General features: G+C 45.5%; 1 protein-coding gene across 1 annotated transcript in view; it reads left to right on the top strand.

Moving 5' to 3' along the window:
- The window catches only part of C6H2orf49 (chromosome 6 C2orf49 homolog), a 35,447-nt gene extending 17,099 nt beyond the window's left edge, over positions 1-18,348 (top strand). Inside the window, exons 3-4 of the mRNA XM_033947854.1 lie at positions 9,376-9,760; positions 17,119-18,348. Of these exons, the coding sequence (XP_033803745.1) occupies positions 9,376-9,760; positions 17,119-17,175 (442 nt within the window). The 3' untranslated portion in view covers positions 17,176-18,348. The remainder of the gene's footprint in view (positions 1-9,375; positions 9,761-17,118) is intronic.
- The last annotated feature ends 310 nt before the right edge of the window (positions 18,349-18,658 follow it).

The following is an 18,658-nucleotide window of genomic DNA, read 5'->3' on the forward strand; positions in this document are numbered from 1 at the left end:
CTACATTACGGGCAGGAGGGATCCCAGGCCCTCCTGCCCTCGACGCAAACCCCCCCTCCCCCCAACGACCGCCCCCCCCAAGAACCTCCGACCGCCCCCCAGCCGACCCGCGACCCCCCTGGCCGACCCCCACGACACCCCCAACCCCCTTCCCCGTACCTTTCTGTAGTTGGCCGGACAGACGGGAGCCAAACCCGCCTGTCCGGCAGGCAGCTAACGACGGAATGAGGCCGGATTGGCCCATCTGTCCCAAAGCTCCGCCTACTGGTGGGGCCTAAGGCGCCTGGGCCAATCAGAATAGGCCCGGGAGCCTTAGGTCCCTCCTGGGGGCGGGGCCTGAGGCACATGGGCCCAACCCGACCATGTGCCTCAGGCCCTGCCCCCAGGAGGGACCTAAGGCTCCCGGGCCTATTCTGATTGGCCCAGGCGCCTTAGGCCCCACCAGTAGGCGGAGCTTTGGGACGGATGGGCCAATCCGGCCTCATTCCGTCGTTGGCTGCCTGCCGGACAGGCGGGTTTGGCTCCCGTCTGTCCGGCCAACTACAGAAAGGTACGGGGAAGGGGGTTGGGGGTGTCGTGGGGGTCGGCCAGGGGGGTCGCGGGTCGGCTGGGGGGGCGGTCGGAGGTTCTTGGGGGGGGCGGTCGTTGGGGGGAGGGGGGGTTTGCGTCGAGGGCAGGAGGGCCTGGGATCCCTCCTGCCCGTAATGTAGTGCAGGGTGGGGTTAGGGGGTCGCCGTGGCCAGGAGGACTTGGGCTCCCTCCTGGCCCGATATTGTCGGGGAGTTGGGGAATCGGCGGGGCAAGAGGGCTTGGCTCCCTCTTGCCCCGATCGTGTCGGGGAGTCGGGGGGGCAAGAGGGCTTGGGCTCCCTCTTGCCCCGATCGTGTCGGGGAGTCGGGTGGCAAGAGGGCTTGGGCTCCCTCTTGCCCCGATCGTGTCGGGGAGTCGGGGGGGGGGGCAAGAGGGCTTGGGCTCCCTCTTGCCCCGATCGTGTCGGGGGGTCGGGGGGGCAAGAGGGCTTGGGCTCCCTCTTGCCCCGATCGTGTCGGGGAGTCGGGGGGCAAGAGGGCTTGGGCTCCCTCTTGCCCCGATCGTGTCGGGGAGTCGGGGGGGCAAGAGGGCTTGAGCTCCCTCTTGCCCCGAACGTGTCGGGGGTGCCAGGGACCACACGGAGTCACCCACCGTACCACCCGATTCGGGTAAGCGCAGGTATCGGTGGGTGGCTTATTTGCGGGGGGGTGCCTTATTTTACATTTTTTTCTAAAAAGGGGGGGCTGTCTTATTTGATGGCCCTGCCTTATCATCGGGGAAACACGGTAGAAAAAAAAAAAAAAATGAACAGTTAAGTCCCAGTTTTTGCCGCTGAGACTCTGCCCTCTCTCACTGTAAAATTAGACTCTACTTAGTCTGTCTTTAAATTTAAAAAATGTGTGTTGTTTTAAAAAACAATTATGTTTTTAGATGTATCTAAATAAAAATAATAACCAAAAATTTATCTTTTTTTATGTCATCTTAGCATATTTTATGCTGCAGAACGAATTATTTTTTTTTACATGTATTCTTATGGGAAAACGCGTTTCACATAACGAACGTTTCGCATAACAAACTTGCTCCTGGAACCAATTAAGTTCGTTGCGTGAGGCACCACTGTATATTATAAACCTAGATTTATGAGAAAATTAACATATTAAAGTTACAATTTAGTTGAACATAAATTTCTAAGTGAGATCAAATTTTAGGTGTTTTGTATATGTGTGTGTTCTGCAAAATAATCCTTTGGAATGAGCAGGTTTAATGCTTAAAAATTCCCTGTGGCAGTGCTTCCCAATCTTTTGTGGCTGTGACTCCACGATTGCAGCCAAATAAAATTGATTAGTTTGTGACCTCAACCCACAGTTTGGAAAGCTCTGCCCTGTGAGAAATAATGAGGCGATGGCCAGTGTTGGTGCAAGGAGAAACTAAGGGCTCCTTTTATGAAGCTGCGGTTTAACGCGTGCTAAACTGCCAGCCGCGTTAGCCGCTACCGCCTTCTCTTGAGCAGGCGGTAGTTTTTTGGCTAGCACGTGATAAAAAGTTGCGTGCTATAAAGCCGCTAATGCGGCTTCGTAAAAGGAGCCCTAAATCTACCTCCTCCCCAAACCTGAGTTCTCTTCAACTTTCTCTGCTAACAGCGAACCAAGATAACAATTCCCTGCATAGTTAGTTTATTATGGAAGACATCTATTAGATGACTATGGTTCCTTGCAAGCTCAATCCTAAACAACAAACTAACAGAGGAAAAAGCCTCAAACTGAGGCCCTCTCACCACCACAAAGATGGTTTAAAGGTGGTTTAAATTCTCAAAACTGACTTATTTTGATCACTAAATTGAAATAAAATCATTTTTTCCAACCTTCGTTGCACTTCCTTCTGACTGTGCATCCAATATTTCTTCCCTTATTTCTGCCTCCTGCATGCTTCCTCTCCTCCAGACCTCATTCCATTCCCCAACCAACATCTCTCTCTATCCCTCCATGAGTCCAACTTTTTCTTCCTTCCTCCCTGCCTGTCCCCTGCCACCTGACACACTCCATTCCCTCCCCAACTTTTTTTTCCTCTCTCCCTGCCCCCTTTTCTTTCTTTCTCCCTCCTTGCCTCCCTTTCTTTCTCTCTCTCTCCCTGCCCCCCGCCCCCCTTTAAGAACATAAGAATTGCCGCTGCTGGGTCAGACCAGTGGTCCATTGTTCCCAGCAGTCCGCTTCCGTGGTGGCCCTCAGGTCAAAGATCAGTGCCCTAACTGAGTCTAGCCTTACCTGCGTATGATCTAGTTCAGCAGGAACTTGTCTAACTTTGTCTTGAATCCCTGGAGGGTGTTTCCCCCTACAACAGCCTCCAGAAAAGTGTTCCAGATTTCTACAAATCTCTGGGTGAAGAAGAACTTCCTTACATTTGTACGGAATCTATCCCCTTTTAAATTTAAAGAGTACCCTCTTGTTCTCTCTACCTTGGAGAGGGTGAATAACCTGTCTTTATCAACTAAGTCTATACCCTTCATTATCTTGAATGTTTCAATCATGTCCCCTCTGTTTCCTCTTTTCAAGGGAGAAGAGGCCCAGTTTCTCTAATCTCTCACTGTACGGCAACTTCTCCAGCCCTTTAACCATTTTAGTTGCTCTTTTCTGGACCCTTTCGAGTAGTACTGTCCTTCTTTATGTACAGTGACAAGTGCTGGATGTAGTATTCCAGGTGGGGGCGTACCATGGCCTGATATAGTGGCATGATAACCTTCTCCGATCTCCTTTCTGTATTTCTCTCTCCTTGCCCCCCCCCCCCAAGCCACCACCGCCGATTTAGTTGATGTTGCACACCCTGCTTCCCCCATGCCGCAACAGGCCAGGCACGTGCAGCTACTGCACAAGCGCCTGACCCACAAGCCTCCCCCCCCCACACACACACACCCTCCACGACATCAATTCTGACGTCGGAGAAAAAGTTCCAGGCCAGCCAGGCAGCGATTAGCTGGCCCAGGGCTTCCTCTCCGAAGTCAGAATTGACGTCGGGGAGGGGGGAGGCTTGTGGACCCAGCACTTGCGCAGTTGCTGCACGCGCCTGGCCTGTTTCTGCATTGGCGTCGGGGAAGCAGGGAAAATGCAAAGGCAACGCGAGTCTATCACGGAGCCCGGGATAGGCTCCGCGATCAACTTGTGTTGCCTTTGCGATCTACTGGTAGATTGTGATTGACCTTTTGGGCACCCCTGATGTAGACAAATGTGATTTAATGAGACGAAGTCAGCATGGGTTCAGCCAAGGGAGATTTTGCCTCACCAATTTGCTTGACTTCTTTGAAAGTGTGAATAAACATGTGAATAAAGGTGAGCCAGTTGATGTACTGTATCTAGATTTTCAGAAAGCTTTTGATAAAGTCCCTCATGAGAGGCTCCTGAGAAAATTAAAGAGTCAGGTAGGTGGCAAAGTTCAGTTGTGGATTAGGAATTAGTTATCAGATAGAAACAGAGGGTAGGGTTAAATGGTAATTTTTCTCAATGGAGGAGAGTAAACAGTGGTTCTGTACTGGGACCAGTGCTATTTAACTTATTCATAAATGACTTGGATGTGAATAAACTGTTCAAAGATGTTAAAACAAATGCAGATTGTGAAAAATTGCAGGCAGACCTTAGGAAATTGGAAGACTGGGTGTCCAAATGACAAATAAAATTTAATGTGGATAAATGCAAAGTGATGCATATTGGGAAGAATAACCCAAATCACAGTTACTGGATACTAAGGTTCACCTTAGGGATTAAGGCCCAAAAAAAGGATCTGGGTGTCATTGTAGACAATATGATGAAACCTTCCGCCCAATGTGCAGCGGCGGCCAAAAAGCAAACAAGATGCTAGGAATTAAGAAGGGGATGATTAACAAGTCTAAGAATGTTATAATGCCTCTGTATCGCTCAATGGTGCAACCTCATCTGGAGTATTGCGTTCAACTCTAGTCTCCTTATCTTAAGAAAGATATAGCGGCATTAGAAAAGGTTCAAAGAAGAGCGACCAAGATGATAAAGGGGATAGAACTCCTCGTATGAGGATAGACTAAAAAGGTTAGGGTTCTTCAGCTTGGAAAAGATACGGCTAGGGGAGATATGATTGAAGTCTGCAAAATCCTGAGTGGAGTAGAACGGGTACAAGTGGATCGATTTTTCACTTTGTCAAAAATTATAAAGACTAGGGGGCACTCGAAGTTACAGGGAAATAGTTTTTCACTCGGAGAATAGTTAAGCTCTGGAGCGCATTGCAGAGGTTGTGGTAAGAGCAGATAGTGTATCTGGTTTTAAGAAAGGTTTGGACAATTTCCTGGAGGAAAAGTCCATAGTCCGTTATTGAGAGAGACATGGGGCAAGCCACTGCTTGCCCTGGGTTGGTAGCATGGAATGTTGCTACTCTTTTTGGGTTTTTGCCAGGTACTAGTGGCCTGGATTGGCCACCATGAGAACAGGGCACTTGGCTTGATGGACCTTTGGTCTGACCCAGTAAGGCTAGTCTTATGTTCTTATGAGAAGATAGGGAAGACAGTTACTAATTTTGGCTCACAGTTAAGTGACTCTTAGCTTATGAGGTCTTACCAGAGTCTTATACAGAGACATCAATACCTCCATTTTCCTACTGGCCATACCTCTCCCTATGCATCCTAGCATCCTTTTAGTTTTCGCAATTGAAAAGGATGCCAGGAGGTTCTCCCTCCAAGAGTGCAACTCCCCAATAGCAGTGCCATGCGTAGGCCGAGGATTCGGCCTACGCTGGGTCAAATGATGATTCGGATGATAATGGCTCCATTTTCACACCTTTACTCTACAGTCCGGGTCCTCTGTGGCAGGTGATACTTGTGCATCCCTGGGTGGTCAAGACTCAGATTTAGGGGAAGCTCCAGATCTTGGTGAGTACCCCACAGTGCAACGACTGTTTAAACCTTCAGCGCTTATGGGGATGATCACTGACTCCCTCCAAGAATTGAAATTAGAGGCTTCTCAGTCCTGTGCCACACTGTGCTTACTTAGGAGCAACACCAAAGCACAGACCTCTTGCTTTCCCTCGCATCAGGACATTACAAAAATGCCTACGGATCATTGGGAGGTTCTGGAGAGGATCCTTCGGGTGGCGAAAGCTATGTCAAAGCTCTATCCGATGGATGATACATTTAACCAGCTTTTTGTTCCTCCAAAGGTGGATTCATTGTTTGCACAGATTACCAAATATACTTCCCTTCCCAGTGAAGGCAGCATGGTATTAAAGGATACCCAGGACTTCAGATTCTGGCTTTGTGGTGTGTGCTGGCTGTCTGCTACCTTCCCCGGCACCCTGATATGTAGGTCCTGGCCTCGGAGCAGTTTGATTCTCCTGAGGGTGCTCTGTAAATTGCTAGAGCTATGTCATGCTGGTATTTTCTGACACAGGGGTGTCAGCAACTTTTGGATCAGTCCAGAGTGGATTTTTTGGTAGCGCGGGTGACATAATGCACCTTTCTCCCCGAAGTGGGTGGTTTAGTGTTAGAAAATATACAGGACCACTGTATGGAGGTGGTCCTCAGGACACTCTTTTGACACAGCTGCTTTAGGCATTAAAGCTGCTTTGGTGACTTCTTTTGTTGCACATGCCTGTCACTCTCAAAAGTGCACTCTGGAGAGTGAGGTGGTGGTTCCCTCTCTTCAACTTTTATTTTTTATTTTTTGGCAGGGACAGATTATATGCTGGATGCATTGTATGCCCTTATGCAAGTTTGACAAAGGTATCAGAGTACTCCATCTCTGCCCACAGAATGTTTTGGTTCAGACAGTGGGCTGCTGTTTCCACTTCCAAGGCTTCTTTGGCTTGACTGCCTTTTTAGGAGCAGTGATTGGCAAAGGTTTGGATAACCTCATGGATTCAGGGCTGGATCATCATCCTACAACTCTGCCTGATAGCAGGCCCAGCCTTCCTGGGGTTCTGGTCATTCTGATTTCATGGCTCCCAGTGCTTCCGACCATGTGCAAGTGCCACGTCACAGGCATTTTCTTATGGCTACCAATGATGGTATAATGGCTACAGGCATTCCAAGCCTCCCTACTCAAGTTATGCATTACCTGCTGAACAGGCACAATGGCGTCAGGCCAATGGATGCCCCTCTGCAGATAGGGGTTCGGCTCTCAGCATTTCTTCCGGCCTGGAAGCACATTACATCTGATCAGTGGATCTTGGACATGATTCAATCGGGTTAGAAGCTTGGAATTTGCTCAACCTCTGAAAGATTAGTTCGTGGACTCCCCTTCAGGTCGCCCGGACAAAACGCTCAGGGTTTAAGCCACTGTTCAGCGCTTGCCGGATATTTAAGCTATAGAGCCAGTAGCGCCCGACCTCTTGGGCTCAGGCTGATACTTCATTTGCTTTCTCGTGCCAAAGAACAGCTCAGAAGATTGGAGGCCTATTCTGGATCTTCAGCACATGAATGAGGCTCTCAAGATTCCTCTAGTCCAAGTGGAGACCATACTTCAGTATTGCAGCAGTGGCCCCAGGAGAGTTTCTTGCCTCTCTGGATCTCACAGAGGCATACTTACACATTTCTATTTTTCCAGCCCACCACAGGTTCTTGCGGTTTCATGTTCTGGAACAGCATTTCCAGTTCTCTGCACTGCCCTTTGGACTAGCGACAGTGCCCCAGACCTTCACCAAGGTGATGGTGGTGGTGGCAGCTTACCTGCGAAATATTGGGCCTCCAGATGCACCCTTACTTGGACGACTGACTGATCAGAGCTCCCTCGTTGGCCGAGGGTCACCACAAGGTGGAGTAGGTGCTGGAAGACCTGGGCTGGATTGTCAACTTCAGGAAGAGCCATCTGATGCCCACACAATTGCTGGAATATCTGGGAGTTCTTTTTGACATGGCAGCGAGTCATGTCCATCTACCAGAAGCCCACAGGCAGAAGCTGTGTTCCCAGATTTCTTCCCTTCTGGAGCGGCTGGCTCCTTTGGCATGGGATTATCTTCAGGTTCTGGTATCCATGGTTGCCATGCTGTATGTAGTTCCTTGAGTGTGGACGCACATGCGTTCTCTTCAGTATGCTTTGCTCTCTCATTGGGCTCTGCACAGGGCTGCCTTGCAAACCCATGTACCTTGGTCTCTGGAAGCCCAAGCAAGCATGAACTGGTGGCTTCTCTCGCAATCGCTCCACAGGGGTATTTTAATCTGGTTCTGGGGGAGACCTCACTTCAACCTCATGGCCACAGCAAGAAACAAGAAAGCCAATCATTTCTTCAGTCAAAGATCCGAGCACAGAAGTGAGAGGCTTGACGCTGTGGTGCAGCGTGGCCTCAGGAGATTCTCCTTTGTTTTTCCTCCTGGGGCGCTAATCGGCCAAGTCTTTTGGAGGATCACGATTCATAGGGGCTGCCTTATTCTGGTGGCTCAGATTGGCCACGCAGACCATGGTACGCAGATCTGATGAGGCTATGCAAGGGTCACAGCCTTTGACTGAGCACCTATCTGGACCTTCTCACGCAGGGTCCAGTATCCATGGAGGATCCAGGTCACTTTGCTCTTATGGCATGTCTCTTGAGCATAAGGGATATTCTGTCTCGGTTGTTGATACTCTTCTGAAGTCTTAAGGAGTCATCTACATTATCAGCTTATGCTAAGGAGTGGAAGGTCTTCCAACATTGGTGTGCCCAAGACTGGGGAGACCCTTATTCAGCTCTGATCTCAATAATTCTTGCCTTTCTTCAGGCTGATTTGGATAAAGGCCTCACTGTGGCTTCACTTCAGGTCCAAGTGACTGAGCTCTCCTATTTTAGGTAAGGGAGCGTTGGTCTTCCTTGGTGTCTCATCCTGATTTTGCTAGATTCTTGACAGGGGCTTTTAATGTCTGACTGCCGAATAAGCACCCTTTCCCTCCCTGGGACCTTAACTTGGTATTGTCTAGACTTACCAAGGCTTCTTTTCTGAATGCCATTACACGTCATGTTGGAACTGCAGGCTTTGTCTTGCAGGGACCCTTTCCTCTGTTTTTCGGAGACAGGGGTTTCCCTTCAGACAGTTCCTTCTTTTTTGCCGAAGGTGGTTTTGGCTTTCCATGTCAATTGGGACGCGTGTTTGCTTACCTTTCAACTGATAGGTTCCAAGACACAGGACCGCCTGTTGAAGAAACTGGATGTGTGCAGAGTTCTTCTGTGCTATTTGGAGGTCACTAACGAGTTTCGTCTCTCTGACCGTTGGTTTGTGCCAATTCACTCAGTGGCACTCCCGCTTCCCAGGCCATTTTGTCAGCTTACATTCTTGCTGGAAGACAGTCTCCTGTTTCCGTCAAGGTGCATTCTACCAGAAGTGTGGCTGCTTTGCGGGCCGAAGCTAGAGCGGTCTCCCTTGTGGAAATATGCAAAGTGGCAACATGGTCTTCTTTTCACACGTTTGCCAAGTTCAACCTAGTGGACATGGTGGCAAGATAGGTCCTCGGTCTTATGGGTTGGCACAGCAAGCACGCCCTAGTTTTGGGGAGGGACTGCTTTTGTATATCCATACTGTCTAGAATGTCTCACACAATCAGCCATTAGCTAGAATTTAAAAAACAAAAACACACCTTCAGCTTTTACTTAATCATAATTAAGCTACCTCAGAGCCACCCTATGTCTGTTATCCTAGAGGAACTAAATTTTTTATTAATGTTTTAAGCATTTAGCGCACACTTTTTTTTCCCAAGGCAAGTTATGTACAGGTATAAGAACTACCATATATACTCAACTATAAGTTGAGAAATTTTAGACTAAAACAGCTGTTGGGTCATTTCTAGTTTTTCTTCTTAGATCATATTTAATTATTCTTGAAGTTTGATTTCTATTTCTTAGATTTCTGATTTTTTTTCTGTTCTTTAGTTCTGCTGCGGAAGGCTCCAGGAAACGACCTCTTATTGTGTTTGATGGAAGCTCCACAAGCACAAGCATAAAAGTGAAAAAAACTGATAATGGTGCATCCATCAATTGTTTAAAGCCACTCCCATTTGGGAGTGTCGGCACCGCCATTAGGAAGTTATCTAGTCCTCCATGTAGCTCCTCTTCAACTCCTCCAGCCTCCTACTCACACAAATTGGACAGCAAATTGGAAAAAATTCATAATAACAAGGCACAACAAAACAGCATACCAGTGAATCACCGGAATACAAAACCTGCTCTCAAATCACCACCTTCCTTCAGCCTCAGTGGAACAAGTACAGTTGTAAAGTTGAAAAGAGCAGCTCCAAAAGAAGAAGCAGACTCTGTGGTATGTATGTGCCTGTTAATGTTTAGTTATTTTGTCCACATTTTTCAAAACTTGAGTAGAAATTGAAGAGTTGTCATATTGAGCCATCCGCAGGAAGGCAAAAGCCATTTATACCAACTCAACTTGTTTTGTTTTTTTGCAGCAAAAGCTTCCAGGGCAGGCTGAACAAAAAGTTATTCTTTTGTGAAAATTGTGGCTCTCAAGACCATAGAAGAAATAGAATTTCAGTTCTTAAATGTTTTTAAATCCTTGACAATGTTATCAGCACATAGTATATAGCCCAGTGGTTGGCAAACCGTGGCTCGCGAGCCGCATGCAGCTCTTTAGCCACTTGAGTGCAGCTCTGCCAGTAGCCAAATTTTTCCTGCACAGAAGAGCCCTGACACAATAGCTGTTCTCACAAGCAGCCGGTGGCTGTCCTGATATTTTCCCACTGCCGCAACTTCCCATTTCTGACAAGGCAAATCGCCGCAGAGGGAAAACTACGGGGCAGCTGCTGGCAGTTTGTGAGAACAGCTCCATCAGAGCCGGATTAAAGGATGGGGCCCAAAATGGTCAGGGGGGTCCGCCAGTTTGGTGCTTTAGGGCCGTTTGGGCATCTCCCTCACCTTCGCTGGATTCTCAGCAGAGTCATTGCCCAGCCCCCCCACAGCGTCATCGTCCCGGGCTCTCCCCGTTGACCCTCCCTCCGCGAGACAACCGACAAACCTCCCTCCAGCACTCGTCGGCAGCCGCAGCACTCTAAACAGGCTGCTTCGCAGTTTGCGGCCTTCTGCTGATGATTCTCTCTGCAGCGTCACTGATGACGCGCCGGTAAGCAGGAGGCAGAGACTCACGAGAACTGACTGCAGCCAATTGGGGAGCGGCGCCAGATCAGGCAGGAATGCAAACAGCATGCGTCTGCCTTCTGCGCCACTCTACCCGGCCCCAAACCAAAGAAGAACCGTCCGGTGAGGGAGACAGGAGCGTGTAAAGAAGACTTTAAAAAAAGGTACCGGGGTGGGGGGGAGGGTTGGTTGTGGCTGTGCTGCCTAGGGGGGGGTGCCTCTGCTACCTACGGGAGGGGGTGGGGGGTGCCTCTGCTGCCTATGGGGGATTGTGCCTCTGCTGTCTATGGGGGGGGGGGTTGTGCCTCTGCTGCCTATGGGGGGGGTTGTGCCTATGCTGCCTATGGGGGGGAGGGGTCCTACACTGCCTACAGATTTTTCGCTCTATATGACCCTGTCCCAGCCTACCACTAAACCACCAGAGGGGCTACAGGGCAGGGTGGTGGGAATTTTTTTTCCTGGGTTTTCCTCCATAAGAACATAAGAAATGTCGCTGCTGGGTCCATCCTGCCCAGCAGTCCGCTCACGTGGCGGCCCTCAGGTCAAAGATCAATGCTCTAAATGAGTCCAGCCTCACCTGTGTACGTTCCAGTTTAGCAGGAATTTGTCCAAGTTTGTCTTGAAATCCTGGAGGGCTTTTTCCCCTATAACAGACTCTGGAAGAGCGTTCCAGCTTTCCACCACTCTGGGTGAAGAAGAATTTCCTTATGTTTGTATGGAATCTATCCCCTTTCAACTTTAGAGAGTGCCCTCTCGTTCTCCCTACCTTGGAGAGGGTGAATAGTCTGTCTTTCTCTACTAAATCTATTCCCTTCAGTATTTTGAACGTTTCGATCAAGTCCCCTCTCAGTCTCCTCTTTTCAAGGGAGAAGAGGCCCAGTTTCTCCAATCTCTCGCTGTACGGCAACTCCTCCAGCCCCTTAACCATTTAGTCGCTCTTCTCTGGACCCTTTCAAGTAGTACCATGTCCTTCCTCATGTACAGCGACCAGTGCTGGACACAGTATTCCAGGTGAGGGCGTACCATGGCCCAGTACAGCGGCATGATAACCCTCTCCGATCTGTTCGTGATCCCCTTCTTAATCATTCCTAGCATTCTGTTCGCCCTTTTTGCCGCCGCCGCACATTGTGCAGACAGCTTCATCGACTTGTCGATCAGAACTCCCAAGTCTCTTTCCTGGGAAGTCTCTCCAAGTACCGTCCTGGACATCCTGTATTCGTGCACGAGATTTTTGTTCCCGATATGCATCACTTTACACTTATCCATGTTGAACCTCATTTGCCATGTCGATGCCCATTTCTCAAGCTTGATTATGTCACGTTGCAGATCTTCACAATCCCCCTGTGTTTTCACTACTCTGAATAACTTGGTATCATCCGCAAATTTAATCACCTCACTCGTCGTACCAATGTCCAGATCGTTTATAAAGATGTTGAAGAGCACCGGTCCAAGCACCGAGCCCTGCGGCACCCCACTGTTGACGCTCTTCCAGTCCGAGTATTGTCCATTTACCCCCCCCCCCCACTCTCTGTTTCCTATGCTCCAGCCAGTTTCTGATCCACGTGAGTATTTCACCCTCGATTCTATGGCTCGCAATTTTTCGAAGTAGTCGTTCATGCGGAACCTTGTCGAATGACTTCTGAAAATCCAGATATACAATGTTGACTGGGTCGCCCTTGTCTATCTGCCTGTTTACCCCCTCGAAAAAGTGCAATAAGTTCGTCAGACAAGATCTGCCTTTGCTGAAACCATGCTGGCTGGTTCTTTATCAATGCCTCTACTATCTTTCCTGGTACCGAGGTTAGACTCACCGGTCTGTAGTTTCCCTCCTGCCATAATTTTGAAGCAGCGACGGGAGGAGGCACTTAGTCTGGAGGGGGGGCTTTAAAAAATTGTTTTTTAATCGGGCTGATATTTTGCGTGTGTAATACACGCAAAATATCAGTGCCATTTAAAAAAAAAAAAAAAAAAAAATCCAGGCAGACCTGTCGGTAACACAGCTACCGACAGGTCTACAGCAGTCGGGTTTGACAATAGTAAAACCCGATGCAAAATAGCCAAGCAATTGTTAGTGAATCAATCGCTTGCTCACAGCACAGAAACAGTTTTAATGGATATAATTGACTGCTGGAAGCGTTTAGACAAAGAGGATGATGTGCTACTTGTATTGTTAGATTTGAGTGTTGCTTTTGACACCCTCCATCATAACATTTTGCTATCTAGATTGAATGGGATTGGGATTAGCAGTATTACATTGTTGTGGTTTAAGTCTCTTTTTTTTTTATCAGACACTACAAAGTATTTTAATGGATTCCAAATTGTCAAAGTCTAAAATGTTGACATATAGGGTTCTTCAAGTTTGTGACTAAATCTTCGGGCAGCCACTGTGCAGCTGCCATGCAGCGTCAAACAGGCCTGTACCAGAACCCTTCATTCTAAGGTTCAAGGTTTATTAATATTTGATTTATCGCTAAATCTGTTTACAAAGCGATGTACATAAGTAAAACACATAAAATATGGAGATACAAATTAAAACTCAGTAACAACAGTTTTAAGACAAGACAAACTTGAAATGGAGGGAAAAAAGGGCAAAGATTACATCTGTTTTAAATAGAAAAACAAATACGGGAAAAAACATAAGGGAAGGGGTTTAGTTAAAAAATTAAATTACTAAGAAAAGATTATTTAATATTGAGTATTAAAAGCGTCTTTAAAAAGGTGAATTTTCAAAGATTTTTTAAAAGAAAGCAAATCTCTTTCAATTGTAATATATTGTGGTAGAGAGTTCCACCATTGTGGGCCCATGACAGAAAACATGTCTGCTCTTCTTATTCCTATTGTTTTAAGGGAGGGTATAACTAATAAGTTTTGGGAGGATGATCTCAGTGAACAAATGGGATTGTAAAGAATTAACATTCTTGATATAAACTGAGGCTCGTTATGAACTAAAGTTTTAAAAATAAGCAGCAATACCTTGTATAAAATACGGTGGCTTATAGGAAGCCAATGAGCATCGATAAATAGGGGCGTAACATGATCAAATTTCCTTGCATTATAAATCAATTTAATGGCGGTGTTTTGAATAATTTGAAGACGTCGCTTTTCTTTTTGAGAGATGTTAAGTAATAGGGAATTACAATAATTCTACTTCCGGGGTCAGGCCTGCTCGTGGCTGCTGCACGGTGGCTGCTGAAGATTTAAAACTAAAGCACCGGGAGGAGGTGGGTGAGGGACTCGGAAGCTGTTTAGACATCATGTGCCAGGGCGGAGCTCCTGCCCCCTCCCCCCCCCCCCACACACACACAGAAGCATTCTTGCTGCCTATGGTAGGGGTAAAACTGTACTCTTGTTTAATTATGAAGTATCAAATTCATAAAAATATTCAGGCCTGTTTTGGCTACTTACATCATTTAAAGCCAATGCTGACACCTTTTAATTTTAGAACTGTAATTCAGGGAATGATTATCTTCAGACTGGATTACTGTATTGTACTGTATCCTGGAATAACTAAAACAAGAGGCAGTGCATTGCAGTTGGTCCAAAATGCAGCAGCACAGCTGGTTATGGGCATTGCAAGAAATTTATATATTTATATTTATATATAATCAGGTACTCAAGCATTTTCCTTATCTGTTCCGGTAGGCTCACAATCTATCTAACATACCTGGGGCAATGAAGAATTGAGTGACTTGCCCAGGATCACAAGGAACAGCACGAGATTTGAACCCACAGCCTCAGGGCACATAACCCCAGTCCTTCGGAGGTTGCACTGGTTACCAGTAGCGCAGAGTTGATTGTTCATGAAACGCTTTACCATCCAATGCTGAGGTTATACTGTCCCAGAAGAGCACTGCGTTTAGAAAATGCCATGTTACTTGAAACATCGAGTAAAGTGCGATATTATAGTTACTGCAGATGTACAGATTAGATGATATGCTGAGAATAAAGCAATTGTTTTTTGTGTGGCAGGTATTAAAATGTGGAGTGCACCGATGGGGCAATTAAAGCCTATGTGTCTCACCGCTCTTGCATCCTACTGCTCAAATAGATTCTCACTCAGTATATATAACATTCTGTTGTACTCTCAGAACAGCTGGCTTGCTCATCTCTTACATGGATCAGTGATCTTGGGGAAGTCCCTTAATCCTCCATGGACAAGAAAACACCTGCTGTACTGAGAAAGGCGTGAGCTAAATCTAAATCCAGATAGGCAGTATCCACTGCACTTCCCTGATGTACTACTTTTGTCATCTCATTAAGGAACTCGATCAGATGTATCTGACAGGTTTTTCCCTTTGTGAAAACTTGATGTCTGGTGTCCTGTAATCTATTTCAAGATCTATTTCACCTTTTTCTTTAATATTAAAAAAATAGAACATGCGAGCAGATAAAGCTTATGAGACCTATTCATTGTGCCATCCTTCATTGCAGACCTTCATCAATCTTTACCATTTCACTTTTTCCCCCGTTCCCAGAGAGTTCTGGGGTGAACCACTGAGCTCCTTATTGTGCTGATTGTTACCTATATCATTTTGTCGCATTTAAGAGCTGTTATATGGGTCTTGTTTTAAATATTTAAAGTATCTACTGTATATTATAAGTCTAGAAGTATTCAGTTAAATTCCTGATTGTTCTTTCAAAGATGAAATTAGAAAGTTCCTAAGCCGTTTTTCATTTATCTGCATTATAGATTTCATCCACTAGATGTCAGGATGGCTCTGTAACATCTTTGGTAGAGTGTTTGTAGCTTGTGGATATCACTATGTAACAAAATTTTATTTTTATTTTGTTCCTGGGTAATAAGTGTTCTTTCTTAATTGCCTATGCCATAAAAGTATAGAAAATGACCTATCATTGCCCTCAGACTTTGTGATCAGGACATTGCTATTTTGAAATTTACCTTTTTTGCAAACCATTCCAGATTGATTCCAAACTGAATAAACTTTGGGGCCGTTTTACTAAGGTGCAAACATCCGGCAGATGCAGTTTGCTATGTATGTGGCCAAGTTATCAAGACAAACAGGAAAAACTTCTGCATAGAAGTATCTGCTAAGAAATGCGATGTCTATAAAGAATATTTTGGCATGCCTGTTGGGAATCATGGCAAACCTTGGGCATCTCACTTCACATGCAAGCACTGCCAGAAAATTCTGGCAGGTAAGACAATTTTGTTTCTTACGAGGATGGTGGAATTTTCTGCTAGAACATTTCTTAGAATGTTTAATTTTAAAAAAATATTTAAATTTTAAACTTTTCAACTTATTTGACAATATATGAAATATGTTGCAAGAATCTAACACACATTAGTCATAGGTGAAATACATTTGTTTTCATTACCACAATTTCATTTTGTTCTTCTATAGGATGGTACAGAGAAGAAAAGAGAACCATGAAGTTTGCTTTCCCAAGAATTTGATGGGAACCCACTGACCACTCAAGTAATGCTACTTCTGCATGGTGGACCCTTCCAAATGTCAAACTGGCAAGCATGCATCTGCAGTCACATATCCGGACTACTAAAGGTGGAACTGGCTATAGCAGACTGAGTTCTCTGTGAGGAGAAACAGTGTCAAATGGGAACCACTGGTGGATGCCCAGAAAGTGCTGATGCCATTACTGCACATCAAATTGGACCTAATGAAACAATTTTGCCAGAGCTCTAGATAAGGAGTCGGCAGAACTTCAAGTATCTTCAAGTCTTGTCCCCTAATCTGTCTGAGACAAAGTTGGTGTGTCGTCGTTGGACCACTGATAAAGAAGATCCCGGAGTGCAAGGAATTTTCCAAAAAATAACTAGGAAGGAGAAAGTTACTTGGAATAGCTTTATCGCAGTGGTTCAGGGCTTCCTCGGTAATCGCAAGACTGAAAACTACGTGGAGTTGATTGAGAATCTGGTGAAGAATTACAGTAAAATGGGCTGTAGGATATCTCTCAAAGTCTATGTCCTTGATACTCATCTTGACACATTCAAGGAGAACATGCTCAGAGGAGCAAGGTGAGAGCTTCCATCAAGATATAGTGGACTTTGAATGCTAATTGAGAACATGATGGGAGACTACATCTGGAGGCTGATTCATGAAAGCAACTTAGAATATAATTGCAATCTCAAAAAAACTACTCACTTCTAAATCTTCTGTGGTCATCTTTGTATAACTTCAATATAAATACATGTTAATTGTGATTCATATGTTGCTTTTTTATGACTTTATAAGAGTGAAAAGGATGAAAATTCAGTGTTTTCTTGTTTTAATTAGGTAAATTGCAAACTTTGACTACCTTGGTCACAAAAGCAAGGTTTCATGGAAATAAAAGACATTTTCTACACTTTTTAGGCATGAATAATTAGGAAATTATATTTACAGCCCAGGAACAAAAATTGTGTTACATAGTGTTTCCATGAGCAGGCTATTCTGAAGGGCACAGATGGTATTGCAAATTATTAATTTAGCACTAGTAAACAGCACTGTGAAATTATTCACATAATGGCAATTCAGTAACAACTGTCTTTTTCCCCCCCTTTTTGTTTTCTAGAGTGACATAAAGCCAACAGAAGCAAAGAAGAAGATTCAGCATGTGACATGGCCATGAGTTGGTGACAGTGACGGCATGACAGTTTAGTTTAATTACATAACAAACTGATTTTAGAACAGATGGGTCACATTTATTGACCTCCTTACAGTGCAGTATTTATCATGTAACTATACAAGAATTCCTATGGCTTTCCAAGTTCAATCGATGTTCAGCGTTTTTAGTAGTCTTTTCACTTTAAGTGGTTTACAGGGTCTCGTAGCCCAGGGATGACAACTCTGATTCCCAGGAGCCTCAAGCCAGTTGGGTTTTCAAGATATCTGCACTGAATATTCAAGAAATACATTTGCATGCAGTGTTTCCATTGTTTGCAAATGTATTTCATGTATATATATTGTAAATATCTTAAAAAAAAAAACCCTGACAGGCTCTCAAGAACAAGACTCACCCACTCTGTCTTCACCCATAGCACTACATCGAAAGTTCTCCACATTGCACAGTGCAAAGGATTTTATTCCTTAAAAATTTAATCAGGTAATTGCATCCAGTGCCCTAAAGCAGATTTGACCAAGTTCAGTACTCAAGGGCTGCAAACAGACCATATTTTCAGGATAGTCCTAATTAATATGCCTGAGAGAAGTGCCAGTGGTAGTGGGCATGCAAATCTGTCTCATGCATATTCATTAAGGATATCCTGAACGTCTAGACTTGTTTTGGCCCTCGCATACTGAACTTGAACAAGCCCATTCTAAAGTAGCAGTATGCTATTCCTTAATGTGGTATTGTCACACTGTCATAACAGCTCAAGAACTGGAAAGCTCCTTATCCTCCTGGTTTATGTAAAGTCCAATCACTGCATACTATTATAGGTTTCTGAATGCTAATACTGTGTTTCATAAGAGTTGCTGTTAATTTCAGGAGCTGACACGCAAGAGCATCTCGTGTTCTTTCTGGGTTTCACTCTATTTCACATCCACAATGTTTAGATGCCTCCATTTAGGTGACCTAGGATATATGGTGAGAGCCCATTCTATAATAGTATCTGGGTGCTTAGATCCTATTATAGAATACTGGCATAACCTGGGTTTGGTTTGTCTTTTTTAGACCTGGTGTTGCACCAGCCACAGACCTGGCACAAGTGCAGTCATGTAAATGCAGCAGGGATGAGTATATATTTTGTAGTAAGTGAGAGCCCCATCCATGCTCTGCCCCCCCCCCCTCACATTTACACACTCAAAGTTAAACACATCTCTCTAGAATAAAGCTTAAGTGTCCTACTGGCACTTTCACAGGCAAATGCACATTTTTACACATACTATACATGGACAAGGGTCATGTAAATATGAGTGTCTAGATCAGGGCTGCCCAAGTCCGTTCCTCGAGATCTACTGGCAGGCCAGGTTTTCAGGATATCCTCAATGAATATACATGAGAGAGTTTTGCCTGCACTGCCTTCTTGGTATGCAAATCTCTCTCTCATGCATATTCCTTGTGGATATCCTGAAAACCTGGCCTGCCAGTAGATCTCGAGGACCGGACTTGG

Source organism: Geotrypetes seraphini, chromosome 6 (genome assembly GCF_902459505.1).
Source record: "Geotrypetes seraphini chromosome 6, aGeoSer1.1, whole genome shotgun sequence".
Classification (NCBI taxonomy): Eukaryota; Metazoa; Chordata; class Amphibia; order Gymnophiona; family Dermophiidae; genus Geotrypetes; species Geotrypetes seraphini.